We start from the raw sequence: 19544 nt of genomic DNA, 5'->3' as shown, positions 1-19544 counted from the left end.
TGGTTTTCTCTGTAGCTGACAGCCTCAGATGGACTCTGCTCTGGTTGAATATTTTAGTTGGAAATATATCCAGGGATTTGCAATAAAATTTCCACAATAGCACAATAGCACTTTTAACACATCATTGTATGAGCTGGTTATTATTAGCATCATTTATTAAGGGTGCAGCAAATCACAAAACTCACAGTTTTGGATCATGTCAAGGTTTTAGAGTCACTGTTCGGATCATTTTTTGGATCAGTAAAGAGAAAAGCAAAAAACAGGGGGGAAAAACAAAATAAATCCTTCAAACATTTTTTTAAAAGCTGATTTTTTATATATATATATAACATACTTTGAGACAAATATATATCACATCAAAATATTAGATCATTGATGTTTATTTATAAAAACAAAACATTTATGACATCTTTAAACTCAAGATATCCTATTTATAAAAACTACTAAAAGCAAAGGTGCATTATGACACAGTGCATCTTAAAAAAAAAAAAATTATGTATATATTTTTTAAAGTAAGAAAAGCAGGGGATGTCAGAATTTACTACTTTAAATTATTTCCCTAAGGGTCAGCTTAAAATAAACGAAAACCCAAGTTGTAAATTTGAAATTAAATTAAATTTGAAAAGCAAAATTTTAAATTTGAAAAAAAGACACTGTAAATAAAAAAAACAGACTTGGAGGAATTATTAAACATTTAAAAAAAATAGCAAATGTGAAAAAATAATATTGTAAACTTCATAGAAATATAAAAAAGTGAAGAAAAATTCAAACTTGAATAAAAAAAAGTTAAACCTAAAATTGTTACCAAATTAAAAAAAAATACAGTAATCCCCCCGTATTCGCGGGGGTTACGTTCCTCACCCCCCAGCGAATAACGAAAATCCGCGAATAATTGACGCTGTTTTTAAAACTCCCAGAGCCAGAGCCTCTGCAGAGTCAGAACCTTTTTCTGCCGTTTGGGTTCATTTCCAGAAGCTGGAGATGATGCAGGGCGTTTGCATGGCATCTTAAACGCGTAAACAATACTTTACAGTAAAGTACAGAGCAAATCTTTTTTCAAAATTCGCGGAATGAGCGCTGTTATGTGTCTCACGCTTGTGATGTCACGTCATCTGCGGCCACCCGCGAATGGGCGGGACGCAAATATTAAACCGCGAATGGGCGGGGGATTCCTGTACATTTGTATTTTTAACTCTATTTTTCTTGTTTCTCCCTCTTTGCTTTCAGTTTCAATTCAGTTATTACGTTTTGCTGATGAGCTGATCCTATCCTTACATGGGGGCGGCGGGGTTTTGAGCTCATTGTGTACCAGGACATAATTTCCCGTCTGTTGACAGAGGGGACTCCTCACTACACATTTTATTCACTTTTCCCAGGCAGACATTTTCATACTTTTCTTTCTTGTTTAAACTCTCAAAGTTCCAACCTTTTATAGAAAATAAGTCCAGTAATAGATTGACAACAATAGGCCTGCACAATATACCGCAAATTTATCGTTATCGCGACATTAAGCTGTGCAATATGCATACCGCAAAAGACGGCGAAAATCGCAATAAATGGTTACCTTAAATGTGCTAAAACAATCTCATGGCAGCCTGAAATATTGAATAAATGAAATAAATCCCTTTATGCATTTGACCAATCGGAAGGACCCGTTTACCTTGTTGATCAATCAGATGAGCCCTTTTATGTTTGATGTTTGCCTCCTACGTCGACAAGGGTCAGTTGGAGTATAACTTTTAAACTGTTGCAGTGAAATGGAAATGATGTTTTTGGTTGTTTTGCTATTTGTTTGTATACCGCGAATTATATCGTTATCGCAATATTAATCACCAATATCGCACATCGCGAGTTTTCCTCATATCGTGCAGCCCTAGACAACAAGAATGTAATTACGATGAAGATTCATGTAACGTTGGCTAGCTGCACGTGCCGTGTCTCCGTAAAACATGGCATGGAAGGGATTGATTGACAAGCTAAACAGCAAAGTCACGCTGAAAAAATCAACCAAAGAGGGAGACTGCGAAAGGTGAACAGCTATACATCTAGGGAAAAAACGGAAGTGATAATGCTTTCCCAAAGTTTGGTAGCCTTACATCAGAGTGGGGTTTCACAGGCTGCAACATTACTAGACACTGTTGCAGATGAAGTTCAACTTTAACATTACACACCTACCTACCTACCTACCCATAGAAAAAATACGAACCGAACCGTACCATCAAACTTAACTTCGGGGAAAGTGAGTGGTTGCATCCCAACATACCAGTATGCTTACATTAAAAGTGTCAAACAATTCTTGTGCTTTATTTGTGTTTTATTGCATTACACCAGGCTCAGTATAGGCCAACGGAAAGATGTTTCTTCATTGTCACCGGCTTATAGCAAATTTAAAAAAAAATAGATTTTTCAAAAAAAAAATTGTTGCCGTTTCAGAGGTTGACATAGCCCAGAAATTTGCACTGGCCCATAGGGCCAGTAGTTTTTGAAACTTACTGGCCCTGCCTGAAAGTTACTGGCCCGACACCGCGCATAGCGGGACCCGCCGCTCCGCAGGTGCTTGCAACTTTAGGGGGGTCTGGGGGCATGCCCCCCCGGAAACTTTTAATATGGTACAATTTGGTGCATTCTGGTGACATCACTTATTTCTACACTTTTCAATGACTGAAAATAGACCATATCAAACTTAAATCTGCTCTAGTCTGTTTCAGATGTTTTGAAGAGAGCACTGCAGTGTAGTAGGTAACACTAGTTCAGAAGTTTTCATGGTGCTTCTAACGGCAAATATCGCAATAAATCATAAACCTTAAATGTGTTAAAACAATCTAATGGCAGCTTGAACCATTTAACGAATCAAATAAATCCCTTAATGCATTTGACCAATCGGATGGACGCCTTCACATTGTTGACCAATCAGATGGAGCCCTGTTATGTTAGATGTTTGTAACCTATGTCAACGTGGGTCATTTGGAGTATAATTTTTAAACTGGGAATGGTTATTTGGTTATTTTGCTGTTTGTTTATATACCGCAAATTATATCGTTATCGCAATTTTAATCTCTGATATCGCATATCGCGAGTTTTCCTCATATTGTGCAGGTCTAACTGAGATCATTCAGCTAACTAGAAATACTTACTGCTTACAGTGTTGTAAAGAAAAACAAAATTAAGTAGTTTAACATTCTACTGCATTTGAGTCTGAGATTCAGGTATTTGGAGTTGCCTTTGATTCTTTGACATTCAGCTTAAAGCTTAGTGGATACAGTTTCATCTTCAATGCATTCATTAAATATCTTGCTGTCCATACTACTAATTATACCCACTACTCCATCCAACATATTCCTATCTATTCCTGCCATGTCTTCCACATCTCTGACATGCTTCAGTCTCTCTTCAGTGACGGTGTCGGATTTATAATCAAATGTAATAATAACCCACTGGCTTGTGCCTTCGTTGTTGCTGTTTAACATTGTTTTGTATTGAATTGTTACATTCAATAAAGTTTGAAAAAAAAAGTAGTGAGCGCGTGCCGCGTGGTGCTCGGCAGTGAAAGCCGAGCGCGCGCAGGCGGGAGAGAAGGAGAAGTGATCAAAGGTTTCCCATAGAAACCCTTGAAGTCTGAACACAGGACTAGCAGAAAAACTAAATTATGAAGACGAGGTAAATCTACACGTTTTCGCAAAATTTACTTTATTGAAAAAGGTGAAGAATATATAAACCGTTAAATATTTTAGTGGCCCGAGCGGACAAGTGAAAAGTAAAGTCTTGTGGTCCGCACTGCTCGAAAAACAGGACCGGGCCAGCGGACAAATGGCTATGTCGAGCCCTGCGTTTTCGTAATACACAAATCATATATTGAACCAAAACACAGCTTAGACCTAAAAATCAGGTTTGAAACCAATTTTGGGAGAAGTGAAACTTGACTACCACCTGCCACTTTTGTTTTGGTAATAGGATTTAGGAGCAGATGCTGTTCTTGGTTCTTGGTGTTCTTGTGTGCGAAAGGTGGCCCTGTAACATTAGAGTGGTTGACCCTTAATTGAAATATTGCAGGTTAAATTCCCGCCTTGCCCTGGACACTTGCAACATAGGAAAATTCGGGCAAGTGTCCTTTGACAAAACACTGAACCCACCATGCCTGTTTCTGTTTCTTTCAGGCTGACGCTGTTTTTACCTAATCGTCTCCAGACTACATTACCCATGGATCAGTGGACACACCTGCTCACTGCTAAGTTCAGGAGCTACCAGTCAGGTATGCAAAAGCTCTGTCTGCTAGCGGCAAAAGCATTTCTTTTATGAAGAGAATTGGCTTTATTTTTTCTTTTTGGCAAATTCATGACAAAATACAACCCAACTCCCGCTTTTTGACAGGTGGGGGCGGGGTGAGGACATTAACCTCTGACATCTGAGCTGTGGCTAAGCCAGCCAATCGGAAGCCTTCAGGCTTTTCTTTGCAGGTTTTGATTAGGTCATCCAAGCTGTCATGTGTTTTGATTTACCAGCAAAGCATGAAGAGCCCTGATTACAGCATATGCACTGCAGGTGAAGTAGCCCACGGACTGATGGAGGGTCAGGAATGTGGGTTAAAGGTGAACACAGCTCTCTGTGAGGCCAGATTGTGTGTTTGTGTTGCTTCTGAGCTGAGTGTGGCTCTTCTCTCATCATGCTCACTTTGAAGTGGAGCTTTCAGACTATTTGTGGTTCACAACATCAGAAGATCAGCATTTTCCTCAGTGTGGAGCAAACATTTATATTCTCACCGCAGAACCTTGATATTTAAGTGATCAGAGCTCTACAGGATAAATCAAGCAGCTGCTTGTTTCTTCCTTTAGACTGTGTTTGAGTCACCATCAGTTTAATTTTTGCAATTTCAGTCATTCAGAAGCCGATTTCAGGCTTGTTCATCAGCTGCAATGGAGCCGGGTTTTTCCCGAGCAGCTGGACACCATCGTGTTAAGAGGTAGACTGCTGCCTGTGTTTCAGCACCGGCCCACTTGAGCCGTCTGAGTCTCAGAGCTCACCGACAGATCTTCAAACAGAGCCGGCCAGTCTGCCACGCAAAATCACTCCCATATGTCCCTCAGCAATTTGCCCCCACCCTGCCGCCAGCAGCATTGCTCACTCGCTGCAGCTCAGATCAGAGCACTTGTCTCTGCGGAGCATTTTAAGTGTGCAGGACTCCAGGTTCAGACTCGTTATTGGGCCGGGAGCTGTCACGTTTATTATTATGAATGTCTGTTCTTCTGCATTTACACAGAGGCTTTATACCTTTGACTCCTCTAGATTTGCTATGTGCAATATACAAAGCTTTCTCTGAGCTAGGGATACATGTCATTATATATCAGTGCATTATCAGTATTGGTAGATGTGAAAACTCCCAGCGCGTCGGTTCCATTTCAGCAGTCTTTAACATACCACCTGTGATGAACCTGTTGTTCTGTCTTTCTCTTTTACTGTTTTTACACACCTTCTGCAGGGCATATTCACTGGAAGCTCCAGGCAAACAACTTTTTAAGAAAATACCTCCCATGGCTAAGGGATGGAGTTAACAGCTGCTCAGTTCATAAATAGGAGTAAGGCAGGGCTTTGTGGCGTAGCTGTAAAAATGTAAGAAGGTTGTTAACTTTCCACTGCATTAAAAAAAAATCTTCTTCGTGCATGAAAACATCTGAATTTTCACAACAGTGACAATTTGCAAAAAGCCGGACTGGTTTCTGCCATTCAAAGTGCTGGATGCAAGAACAGGAAAAAGCTAAGATCCCCCCACCAAAAAAAACCCCCAGCAAGACTATTTATTGTGCCGACATGTGATTACAGTTCCTGGTGTTATATCAAGTTTTGCCCTTCTTCCAAAATTGCCTGTCCTCAGTGGGATCGACTAAAACGAAACCCTGGTTATACAGGAAAACATGAGTTTAAAGTTTAAACACCAGAGATGGCCTTACATGGAAGACAATACCGGCTTTTTATAGCAGCTACCCAGTAACAAAATCCAAGCCTAAATCAGCCGTTTGATAGACTGAGTTGTTGGACTGAAAAAGCTGTGGCACAAAAATGTATTTGTAGTTAATTGACATCAACAGCTTTTGACATTTTTTATGACTTATGGTGACATTCCACTTTTCCAAAAAAATGGTCTCCAAGTAGACATTAGTAGTTGTAGTGAGTGTAGTTGTCTTCTTAGTTCTTTCAGAGTTGCAGGAGGTTACAGCTATGGAACGGATCTCCTGCAGTGGTCAGAGTTATAGCAGATCTGAAGCAGCTTCCAACTGTAGACACTTACTGAGACTGTTATGAAGAGGAGGATGAAGGTTTTCTGTGGTGGTTTTCCATTTACAAATCCTTCTTTGAGCCATCATATCTTAAGGTTCCAGAGTAGAAAGTAGCCAGTATTCAGCATCAGTCTGTTCAGCCTCTTTCACGGTTTAATGTTACTGCCCCAATAAGTGACTTAAGACGTGATCACACTCTCCAGAGCAGACTCCTAAAAGATATGGAACGTTTTCCTACTAACATTAAAGAACTTAAACCTCTTCTAGAATAAATGTCTGCCTTGCCCACTCCAGTCTGTCATCCAGATAAATCCCTAGATGTTTCTACTTCCTTTCTTCTACAAAGATGGAAAAGGGGTTTGACATGTTTCTGCACCTCTTAAAAGCTATAACCATTTCTATATGTTTGCAAATGAAGTGAAAATTTATCCTTAATTGGGATAAATTTATTTTATATAAAACTGGGGATAAATTTCAGTAGTTTTAGAAGGTAAATTTCAGTAGTTTATTTTAAATAAATGAAAATAAACTTTTACATTTTTGATATCTGTATCAGCAACATTGTTCTGAAAATAGTGGCAAAAATCCTATATTGTGTATCTGTACTCTTAACCATTTCTCTAAAAAAAAGTTTACTTTAAAATAAAAAAGATTTTGATCCATTTGTCTGCATAGATAAATACATATCAAACATTCTGCTTTAAAAAATTTCTGATGTACTCCTGAACTGTTATCTCTCTGAGCAAAGCTGTGTAGATGCCAGTTTCCATGCTGTCATACTGGGATGATGCTTTTGGGATGAGGCACATGCTTTTACTTTTTGTTACATCTTGTATAAAAGTAAAAGTTGGAAAAGTGAGGGGCAAAGTTGATCACTGGCTGCCTCTATTTCAGGACAAGCCACCACAACTGTCAATATACAGGAAAAAAAGGGTTTAATTTGTGCGTAGTCCATTAGTTGTTATTATCGGCTAAACCTCTAGTTTTAAGAAGAAAGAAGACCCAGAAATGTGTCTGTGTTGGAGTGCAGAATCCTAGTGATATTAAGGATAAACCTGATATGCTTTGTTGGAGAGTTTTGGGTTGCAGTGCTGTAAAATGTGTGACAGCTTGTGTTTTCTCCATTTTCTACCACCCATTCCCCAGCTGTGGTTTGAGGAGGACTGGTGAAGAAAATAAGTCAGGAAGGAGGATAAAGAGGTGGCTGAGATCAGCAGTTACAGCACTGATGGGGAACAGGAGTAAGAATGCTCAGATAAGATCAAGTCAAACTAAACAAGCACTTCAAAATGTTGATGCCACTTTTTTGTATATTTTAATTCATTTTTATATGTTACATCTTTAACTCAGCCAAGTAAATAAACACAACAAATGATTATCCAGTTCACCAGCTCCTTTAAACTCCCTTAATCTCTTTGATTCTTTTAACTATTTCAATTGTTTTGGCTATATATTCAGGCTATATTGAGAAAATGCTCTGCTTCTTTTTTGGAAATCAAGGAGACTGAAACTGATAGTGTGAGAGTCCTGCACGTTCTCTATGGGTAAATAAACGTACTATTGTGTGATTAACTTAACTTGTTAACTTGCAGTCTGCAGACAAACGAACCCTCATCAGAGCTCTCCTCATCACTGAGATTTATAGTTGCACTGGTGTATTATGGTTTGTTTTTGAGCTGCAGTGAAGGATAGTCTGGTTTCCATGGAGATCTTAAAAAGGGTTGAATCACGAAGGCTGAATCATGTTGCACTGTTTCTGAGATATTTTGTGCCTTCAGCATTGATGAATGTCTGTGGTGCTGCTTTGGATTGTGGGTAATGTGTGCAGGGGTAACATGATTACCGAGGACTGTGAATGCAGCTGCTCTTTGCTTCCTCTGCTGGCCTTTAATAAAATCAGGCTGGGCTGCTGCTCTGCTGCCTCAGGCCCATCTGCAGCTCCTTTCTGTCCCTGATTCCTTTCAGTCCCATACGTCACATCATCAAAGCAGTGCTAAGACCGTTTCCAGGAGCGATGTGTCCCCTGCCTGACTACCTTTACTGACTTGAATGAGTCCAGTTTACAGTAGAATACACTACATCCCGCAACTAAGTCATGACACAGCAGACACAACACAGTCCAATTGGTCTGCTCATGGCAGACCAATTGGACTGTGTTGTCCTGAATGTCCGACAATGGTTCGAGTTCTTGCCATCCCTGGCTCCACTCTTAAATCTCTTCTTCCCGTCATTTCACGGGCATGGCTAACACACAGACAGATACGGTTGGGGGCAGGGTTTACTTTTATTGTTGGCAACAAAATCCACCACGGCTTACACCACATGTGTCAAACTCAAAGCCTGCGGGCCAAATGTGGCCCGCCATGTTATTTTATGTGGCCCGCGAGAGCATAAAAGTTTTTAATTTCTTAGAATAAAAAATAAAAATTGGTGTGTATTTATTCATATTTAGGGGGAATTGGACTTGAAATATCGGATTGGGCAACTATACATTAGGACTTAAAATCTGTCAAAATCAAATTTAAAAGGATTTATGCTAGAATAACAAGCAAACATATGTTCTCTATGCAACTGTAATTGTCACTTTAAAATGTAATAATAAATGGGCTCTGGCCTGACCCATCTAGTGTGCTAAGCAAGTTCCTACAGAGGGTTTGGTGCTCAGGGCTTGGTGCTCCAGTCTATTTCTGGAGTGAGCACTATCTCCTCTCTTAGCACAAGGATCAGGGCTACCAGGCCATGGAGGTTGGTTTACCCTACAATGCCTCTGTTGCAATGCCCATCCACGGCTTTCTCTTCTACGTTCAGTTACATTTAGTAAACACACACTTCATTTGTATGCATACATACCTGATATATAAAGTATGTATCTGTTTGTGTGGTGGTATGTGCGTATGAACTGGTTTGTATGCATAGTGTATATAGTTTTCTGTATAGATCTGCATAAATATGTGTATATTAAAGTTTGTTATGTTAACATGTGTGGTTTGTGTTTGCCTAGATGTGTGTGGTTAAACACAAAACTTTAAATGACACTGACAATGTAGAGCTTCAAGCAAACGTTTTGGTCTATTTCAGTTTTCTCACTCCTCTTTATCACGAGTTTTGTTTTTCTGCTCTCTCTTCCGCTTTCCCACTTTTCTCCTTCACATTTTTCAGAATTCGTCTCCCTGAATCTTCCTGCTCATTCTCTGTCTTCTCTGGTCCAGACCTTCAGCTAATACCTTTTAGTCATTTTCATTGTGGATCATGGCATTTAAGTATTACTTACTTATTTTGCAGGGATTTCCTGCAGTAAGCCATCAACCTCTGTGTCATTTAGCATTACAAAGCAAGCTTCTGTGTTTGTCTCGACAGAGTACGTCTGTTGTGAAGTTACCTCTAATAATAAGCTCTGAAACCACCAGTAGTGTATCAGATAAAGTCTGCAACCCTGCTGACACGGTTTAAAAATTCTTGACTTTAAAATTCAGACTGTACCATCAGCCGAGCTTGAGATGAGTTGGTATAAACCGAAAGAGAAAAAGAAGTGCTTGTTGATGGGAGCGATTGGAAGGAAAGAGGGAAGCAGAAGATGCAGGCAAGAAGAGGTGGATCAGGGTGCTCTGGGTATTCTTATGCTAATCCATAGTAGGAGAAGAGGCACAGAGCAGCCAAGCAAACAATGAGTGTGGAGCCAGAAAGTCTGGCCTGCAGTCTCCCAGGCCCTGAAAGGCATTTTGGGCAGGGCGCCGACACCAACGGGAGGCTGCTGCAGCACCCAGAGGCCCGCCTGCAAGGAGGGGCCCCAGGAGGGGATGGGGAATAGAGCCAAGGAGGAGAGACGGAGAAGGGAAAGAAGGGATCAAAATAAGAAGTTGGGGAAGGCATGAAAAGTGAAGTGGAAGACATGGAGAAAAGTTTGAAGACAGTGAACAAAAAAAGAATGCATGGAAGCTTTTCAGTAAAAAATGGAGAAAGGAAATTAATTACATGAGACTGTTGCCCTCATGGAGAAACTTCAAGTCACATTTATCAGTCTTTCTTCTAAAAGATGGAGTAAAAAGGACCATATTAGGACAATCATGATTAAACCTAACACGACTGATTACAGAAAAACAAAAGGTTTACAGTTTTGACTTGGTACCAAGTAGGATACTGGATACTGTTTTTTGTTTTGTTTGACGCTGGAACTTTAAAAAATGTCCAACATACTGATGTTTTCAAATAAGTTGGCTCAGACGGGTTTACAGATTTGTGATGATTAAACTTTTGTTTTTATACATAGAAGGTAAAACGTCAAGTCAAAATTCCACCACGGGATTTACCAAAAACACATCAGCACCAAACAAAAGGATGGATTGATCTTATGTAGGGTTCAGGTCAGTATATAAAAATGGAAAACATTGAGGAAAATCAAGCAAAAATACATTTTTTTGGTTTCTCTGCTTTCAACTGTCCAACAAAACGCTCCACCAGAGGACAAAATCAATTCTAGATTTTGGTTCTAAGTAACTATTGTGAAATAGGTAGAAAACGAAAGCAGGTAAAGAATACTCTAGAGTGAAGGGGATGAGGATGCCCAGAGGTTTTAGTTTTTCTCTTTTAGTTGTTCCTCTTGTTTCTGTAACATCTTTTCTCTCAACCAGTTGGTTGTAAAAAAGAAAAGATTAGTTTAAAACTTAAAAAAGAATGGAATTTAGTAAGGTTGTAGTGATTCATTTTAACAACGATTTGATTCATATCATTGTGTGAAACAGTGTCAGAAGCAATGTGTGTCTTGTCAAAAGTAGTTCTAACGAGCCCGCATTCATCAGACCACATTTTAACGAGTTCCTGTGTCTCATCGTTGTGGTGTTATGGCATTGTTTTTAAGAGAATTCTGTCAAGGAACTACAAGGAGGCTTTTAGGGTGACGTCACAGCAGCGTCACGTGTGTGCCGCGTAACGAGGCACAGAAAAGTATGTAAGAAGCGTTTTCAGCTGTGTTAAAATAAACGTTCTGACAAATAGGGAGTTGGACTCTTTTTTACTGTTTGATAACACGACAATTGCTGCTTTATATTTGTCTGCAGCTCATTCCTACTCTGTTTATGTCGGCTACGGTGGCCGTTTTGGTTCAGTTGTTCTGCTCCGCACAGACCCTATTCAGACTGTGGATCTTAGAGAGAACCGAAGCTCAGTCTGATTGGAAATGAACCGAGACAACCTCCAAAGATGGGTCTGAGAGCGGTTCCTGGTCCTGGACCAGGATCTGCTAGGTGTATTCAGACTGAATATTTGTTCTGGATTATCGGGTAAAACAAACTCTGGTTCACTTAAAGCGGACCAAATGTGTCCAGTCTGAATACATCCATAGTTTCATAAAGTTCTGCCCACTGTTGTTTTTCCACATAAAAATAATTCGAACAGAACATTTTTAGAACATTATATCATTCATTATATTACACTTTGTAGTTGCATGTCTTTAGTAAATTCAAAGTGTTTCCACATATTGAACTGTAATGATGGCTTGATCATTTTTTGCTGCCATCACATTTGTGTTGTCTGATGACACACTGATGCAGCAACTTTTTTGCAGATATACATATATCTATCAGCTGATACTATTACTACAATTTTAAACTATTTGTTTTGTGTTGAGATCATCATTCATCTTCATCCTCATTTTCATCCTTTGCTGTGAACAGTTAAATCAAACTGCTGGTGTTGCTGCAACTCTGATGCATATTTCCTTCATTGCTGCATTTATTGTTGGAGCTCGGGAGCTGTGGGTCTCCATCAGGCCTCAGAGACATTTATTTAGTCTGCAGCTGTTCTTCCAGAGCAGGAAGTGGAGCCGCATTAAGGCTTGATTATCGGATTCTGCTTCTTTACCCTCCAGTCCGTCCCTAGGGAGAGAAGGTCGGGCAGGGGTGGATTAGGGTTAGATTATTGATGCCCGCCCCCCATTTTGGGTAATTTGGGGTTTTGCTTTGACAGATTTTAAACAAACATTTGACTTTTCCACTTTCTTTTAAAGCAAATTGACATCAAAGATTTCAAAGAACAGATAATCCAACAAACCTTTTCCTAAACTCAAGTCTTAAGTCTTGTTTATAAACTTTATGGTTTATCTAATTTTTAGTTCCAACGTTTTTTGAACTGCTTAGTTAATAAAGGAGTCTACAAAAGGAAGTGAGTTAAAGTTTGTTCATATGTTCTTCATAACCTGGTTTCTAAAGTAAACTTTCAGTGGGATAACCCTGTGGTCACATGAGCTTCTGGTTTGTCATTTATATGGTACTGAGAACCTCATTTGGAGTACCTCCCTTGAGACCAGGTCACTTTATAACACTAAACGTAACATGTTTGCACGTTTCTATGTCGGGATTAACCTTAAAATGTGTTTTGGACTGGAACTAATGTCTCCATCAACAAGTCCTATTGTCGGATAAATCCATTTTCCATCTTTTAAAACTGCAGTTGCTGCATGAGTGTGTCATCAGACTCTGCAGTCATGCTTACGTGTTTTATAGTAAGACCCATCTTGATTATCGTAAAGATATTTACTTCTTACAGCTTCAGTTGGCTGAAAATAGACATAAAAGAACTCAAATCTGAACCTATTGCTTTGATTTCTGTCACACAACATTTCCCAGCATGCCAGGGCACAATGACCTCAAATTCCTTCCCCTGGAGGGAAAGTTATGGCTCAGTGATTTCCCATAAAGCCAGTATATTATGTACAGGTGGTATGAACAATATGCCTTTTCATTCTGGTGGTAGTTAACGCTGCTCCACTAGGACTCTGTCAGGTTCACGCCACAGAGCTGGCTGCTCTCCCTAACCGGTGGTAGCCAGATCTTCATCCTCAGACCTTCAGCCCTACCCAGCTTCCTTCAAGATTTCCACATTGTCTACAGACATTTGGTCCAGATATACATCTACACGTTCACAAAAATTAATAAAAAATCAACCTAAATGCAAGTACTGCCTTAATCAATTGTATTATATTACTCTTGTTGTTTTTATTGCTTTGACTATTTCATTTGCTGTTTGGACATAGTCAGCAAGCACCCAAGCATAGTGACTTAAGTTTTCTTCAGACAGAGAAGAGCTTTTGTTTACTTCTACTAGGGAGCTGCTTCCTGCCACCTTTTGCTGGTAATAAGGTGTTAGCACCTGGGGCAGCTGTGGCTCAGTTTGATCTGTAGCCTCACCACATGTTGAAGTTTCTTTCAGTCCCACAAGCCCACACTGTTCCTGCTGTGGTCATCGTTGTGTGCTTGTACAGAAAAAAGTACCATAGAGTGTAAATAAATTCGACCAAAATAATCTTAGCAGCTGTGAAAGAATGGACGGAAAGCTGTTGTATTTCAAAGGTGATTACAGTTACAGTTTTTATATGGAAGTTAGAGGTAGTCTGACAAAAATAGCCCATGACATAATAGAGACAGATAGATGGGAGTAAACTTTACATGTAGAGGAAAAATCAAGAAGTATTTGTGAGAAACAAATGAGAAAAATCTGGAAAAGATGAAAAAGCTGCGTCTGGAATGATGAAGCATCAATGTTAAGGTAATGCTGGATGCTTAAAGGTTGTTCTGGCTTTCATGTCTCATTTACATGAACGTTTCTGCTCATTTCTACATGCTTCCGTTACGCCTGACATGCTGGATTTGTATTCTGTATTCTAGAGGCGCTTTGAGCAAGACTATAGTGGGTTGTTGTTTAGCCTCAGTAGCAGACCAGACAAGTTCCAGCACGACTCCACTGACGAGAAGGAGTGAAAGTTCCCCCACATCCACGTCTGTCTCTGTTGACACTGAACCTTGGGAAGGAGTTTTTTTTTTTTTTTTTTGCAGACTCCACAGTGGATACTTACTCTATCTCTACCTCCAGTTGGACTTTTTCTGCTTTTTCTGCAGCCTGTGGCGATAACGCAGAGGCTCCATGTCACTCACAACTTTACCCGTGTTTTCAAAGGGAAGTGGATGTGTTGGGTGATTTAGACCGAATGTGTTTGAAGGGGAGGATGGGGGAGGCATGCTTCCTGTCTCCAGGGCTCGCAGCTTTGAGTCCTTCCTGAGCCTGCCTCGTCTTGTCCGGCCTCCCCGGTTTTGAATGTGTCTTTGTGTGCATTATCTCACTGCGCTGCTGTTGCTGTCAGTCTCCAAATGGAGCGCAATGCTGCAAACAAACTTCTGGGTTTGTTGTGGCGACGAGGTGAAGTCTCCTCCACTTCTGTTGGGGCATGCCTGTGCATGAGCACGAGGCTCATTTAAATCATTTTGAGGACATTTAAAGCAATTTGGAGCCAAAGCAACTTCTGTGTGAACTTCCTGTTTGACCCTTTAAAGCAGGGGTGTCAAACTCATTTTCACCGAGGGCCACATCAGCATAGTGGTTTTCCTCAAAGGGCCAGATATAACTTATACATGTAACTAAATGTAATGAAAAATAAATGTAACTACTCCTTAATGTTAAATAACTCATATGTTTGCTTGTTACTTTAGCATAAATCCGTTTACATTTGATTCTGTCAGGTTAGGTTATATTGACAGTGTTTAAGTCCTAATGTATAGTTGCCCAATCCGGTATTTCAAGTCTGATTCCCCCTAGATATGAATAGAAACACACCAATTTCTATTTTTTATTCTAAGAAATTAAAAACTTTTATGCTCTCGCGGGCCACATAAAATGACATGGCGGGCCACATTTTGCCCCCGGGCCTTGGGTTTGACACATGTGCTTTAAGTATTCATTAAGTAAATAATCAAAAAACAAACACAACACAAATACAGTATGTGTTTGTCACATAACCTGCGTGTTTGTAAAAATTATGGCTTTTTCAAAACGACTCTTTCACAAACCAACGTGGTACCTACTTTCAACATTTCTGCAGCTCCACTGGCCTCATGTTCTTATGGTTGACGTCACAACAATATCATAAACAGTAAAGTTGTTGGGTTTTCAAAGTGTTGCACAATTTTTCTTTGCATTGTGTTTGTTTGGTCTGAAGATGGAGGTTCTAGATTTTTGGACAACAGGAAGTGGTTTTTGTTGATGCTTGGTTCTGTTGTCTGGCCAGGCCTGGTGGTGATCTATAATCTGGACCGGACAACATCACCCCTAAAAGTGGTGTTGGAAGGCCAGGCCATCCTCCGTAGAGTCTTTGTTCTCTGCCTCCTCAGCCAGAGATGTGTGAAAAGTGGGTCACAGGTCGGACCCCTTTGTCCCCCCTAGGCAAATGAAAAGTGACAGACACCGGCCTCGCATCACCGCTAATTCACTGGCATACACAGAGACCCCCCCCCCCCAGCCCTCCATCTCTCTTGGTGCCCACTAATTGCTGCATGGGGTTATTAGTGCTGAGCAGGGCCAGCGCCTGTAATTGCAGGACATCTCTGGATAAATGGGAGTTAGTTGGACAGTTGGGGGCCAGCGCCTCGCTGACAGGGGTCACCGGGTCACAGCATGCTGAAGATGAGGGGGACAGTGGGAGGAAAGAGACTCCACCCCCAAAACCCCAGTCCTCTTGATTTCTTTATATCATCATTACCACATTCAGTCGCTCCAATGTTGTAGGTGGATGGGTTTTCTTTTTAACTTTCAACCCACATGGTGATGCAATCTCAGTATCATAAAAACAAGCAGTAGCATGAAAATGAAAAGATCACATCCTTTCTGAAAAAGCTTTGCTCTTAAAGGTCTGCGTCAGTGAGAATGATGATTATGACCGAAAACATGGCAGGCATTGTGGAAGTAGTTTAGAGCCCCTGGGTCAGACGTCAAAGCAGCTGCTCGTTTGTGAAGCAGCAGTGATGCAATCTGATTTATTGCTTTAAATTCGTAGCTGACTTGGAAATACACATTCTCTGTTAGATTTTCAACAAAAGACTGAGGTTTAAATTTCAGAAAACTGTTTTGAAACAATCGAACCTTTGCAATGCAAGATCTTTTCTTTCATCCAACAAAAAAAAGCTATATCAGTTTTTATTGTGAGTTTTAACTTTGTTAAATTAAAACAACAGTTTTTTTTATTATAACCAAATAAAACTGGTTCCATAAGAACGTTTCTAACCGTTGAATTTCAACTGAATCTATGCAGGGATTTCCTGGTGAGACTCAGCCATTGTTAAATATATTAGTGTTTGAAACACTGTTTGAAAAAAATATTTTCAAAAACTCCATTGTGACTTGGCATCCTACATACTGGGTCCCTCAGATGCATTCAGATTTCTTTATCCCACCATAGCGCTTCCTGGCTGGATCCGGCCCGTTTCCATGTTTGAACAATATCAGAGACCCATCATTTTTATTTTTATCTGGCCACACGATCAAGACCTGCATAGAACGTGACATTTTATTCCACCCTTCTGCAGTCTGTGCTCCAACCTGAAACCCTCTCAAAATCTCTGTCAAATAGAACAGAAGACAGTCTTACCTTTCTACGTCGCAGTTCATCTTTCCGGTTTAGCTCGTTCTTTTAGAGCGATTATGCCGTTTGTTTGTTTTTTAACAGCGCACCCTGTTCTGTGTCCTGATTGGCTGAAGACCTCGTCAATCAATCTCCTCTGTGCTGTTTCTCCTGTACAGAAACACGGAGCTCTTCAGATCTACAGAAATCTGTGATCGCGATCAGATCTTTGTTTTCATTGTAAGATCCTGGACCTAATTTCTATGAAGGTTTGAGAATTTAAACAAGAGAAAAGGGTGAAAATGTTCATGTCTGTCTGATGAAAGTGTAGAAAGTGTGCAGTGAGGAGTTCTACTGCCATAAACGTCTGTAATCAGACTCCGTGGATTTCACCAATCACTGGTTATTTTTAGAACGTAACTCCTGCAATAAATGAGGGGGCTCTGTACTGGTGAAAAGGTAACGCAGATAAATGTGTAGCTGCAGCAGAAGACGTAGAAATTTGCTTTTTTCATTACTGGATGAGAAACAGAAGTGCAGGACATAGCTGCTCAGGTTTAGCGCAAACTGTGAGACGTTTGAGAAGCTGCATGCTCTAGCATCCATGTGGTGCTGGAAGATTTGTTGTTATTCAAACACCTCATGAACGTAGCGTTTCTCTAAATTTACACGACGCACATCAAGCCTTTGGTGCAATTGGCTCTAAAACGAGAACAGAAGTTTTAACTTAAAAACTCTCAAATGCTCTGTTTTAAAATATAATTTTCAATTCAAATGTTTTCATCCAGATTCCATATTATTTCTTTCTCACTCCAAGCATCTGCTTCTGGTCCGGCCCTTCTATCCAATTTTAGAACCCTATGCGGCCCGTGAGTCAAAATAACAAAATAATTGCCCACCCCTGGCTTACATAGTAAACCTGAAGCAGTTAGATGCTGTTTTCAAACCCAAGATGATGTGTAGAAATCTGTGTTGATCACTACAGTTAAATGAAGACTAAAGAAGTTCTGTCTGAAGTTACCTGCAAAGGAGGAGAATGTTTGCTTTTCTCATATCTGCTGGAGTGTTAGAAATGGTGCAGTCTTCAACTGTGTCTTGTCTTCCTGCAGGGGTTAGGACACAAAGGACCAGTGACACACATCAGGAACTGATGCAGTGACCCCCCCAACCCATTAAAACAGTCTTCAGTTTCTTCACATTGCCTCCACCTGACTTCCACCTGTACAACCTCCTCCTCCTGGTTCAGGCCTCCACTCCAGATTCTGCTGTGGGGAGAGGCTCAGTTTTGGGCTCCTGTCAGGACCGGTAGCAAGATGGGGGGCGTGTCTTGTTTGCTGGTGATTGCTGCTGCTCTTCTGCTGTTCCTTAAAACTGATGGTAAGTCCTGAAACACTATTTGGCTATGTCACCTCAGACTCATGAACCCGCCAAAGCAGGATTTTTCCTGTGTTAAAAGTATAACATTCATTAACTGTATAGATATTTTATTAGATTAAATATAATTTCTGATCCAAAGTAACCAGTAAATGGCTATACAGTGATCCCTTGCTATAACGCGGTTTACTTTTCGAGGTTTCGCTACTTCACGGATTTGCATCCTGCATTGTGTTCTGCATTCTGATTGGCTAAAAAGTCACTCCGCTTCTTCTCTACCCTGTGCGTCAATAACGTTGCAGTTTAATATGTACACGTACGTAAAACAGCTTGACAAATTTACAACACGTACGTGCAAATCATCTTGCAATTTCGAGTTTCTCTAAAACCCATAGAAAAAAGGGCGACAACAACTGCCAATCACTATGTTCTTCTCCTGAACAAACAAAGCTGCACCGCGGGCTTCAAAAGAAGAAAACACTGCAGAGCAGAGTCAGGATGCAGCGGTTCAGTCTGAAGAGCAGTGAAATACACCTGAGTCACTATTTATCCGACTGTACTTTGTATTTTTTTCATAATCATTTTACATTTTCTCCCGTTTAATCCAATTACTCAGGTCGCGGTGGGCGGGGCTTATCTCCGCAATTTGAAGCCTTCTGTTCACTTTGATGATTCATATTATTATTAGACAGTACAGTACAGAAGTTATTTGTCGAAAAAAACGTTTCTAAAGTACTTTTATTTGTGAAACAAATGCTTGAGCCTGTAAAATGGTTTGTTCTTTCTTTTCAATGTATAATAGAGTATTTAATAGTATAATAATTATAATAATAATTTTACCCTATATTATTCCAGTCTTCTAATTTAGAGCACTAAGCTATTGTTATTATAAGTCATCCAATGTCCAAGTTAGCAATATTTCCTTTTTGAAGCAGAAAAAGTCTTGTTAATGCCTTAAAACTCATCTGACTCTGACAAACATGACATCTGTAGTTTATTCTTGATTTTATTTAAATACTTTTGTTGTATCTTTTAACTGTGTGACAACAGACATGCTGCCGAGGCGACTCTAGGTTGATGTCGTGAAATGGGCCCACGTTCTCCTTCCTCCCTAACACACTACATGAATGCGCGCCCCCAACACACTTCCGCTGCCCCTATCACTACCCTCCTGCGCTGCATGCGCTCTCTCGTCTTTCTTACACACACGTGCGCGGCTCCAACACATACACATCCCCAATCCACAACAGTGGGTACAGACAATCCCAGACGGTTCCAATGCCTTCTTAAAATGAGAAGATTGTAATTGTGCTGGCTCCTTTGTGAAAATGAATGTAATAATGGAAAAAGAGTTCTGCTGTTGACAACACTGTTGTTGACATCCATGTTAACGTTAGCTACTTCCGCAAACAACGAGTGACGTCGTTCACTGTTGAGTACTCTTCTGCGCATGCGGGTCAATTCTGGGTCATTTCACGTTCCCAAAGGAGATCACAAAAGTTCACATTTAATTGGAAATG

The 19544-nt window shown here is 40.3% G+C and overlaps 1 protein-coding gene across 5 annotated transcripts in view; it reads left to right on the top strand.

The window, feature by feature from the left end:
• LOC101169384 (bone morphogenetic protein receptor type-1A) overlaps positions 1–19544 on the top strand; it is a 42728-nt gene that overhangs the window by 14542 nt on the left and 8642 nt on the right. For 3 of the 5 annotated variants that reach the window (XM_011484201.4, XM_004077000.5, XM_020709360.2), the window contains exons 2-3: positions 4155–4249; positions 17760–18027. In XM_011484201.4, coding sequence (XP_011482503.1) covers positions 17964–18027 — 64 coding nt within the window. In that variant the 5' untranslated portion in view covers positions 4155–4249; positions 17760–17963. The remainder of the gene's footprint in view (positions 1–4154; positions 4250–17759; positions 18028–19544) is intronic. The other 2 variants (XM_078931444.1, XM_011484200.4) reach the window with 1 other exon arrangement.

Source organism: Oryzias latipes, chromosome 15, assembly GCF_053564925.1.
Source record: "Oryzias latipes strain Hd-rR chromosome 15, Olatipes_Hd-rR_3.1".
NCBI lineage: Eukaryota > Metazoa > Chordata > Actinopteri > Beloniformes > Adrianichthyidae > Oryzias > Oryzias latipes.
This window is presented reverse-complemented; position numbering and strand designations above follow the sequence as displayed.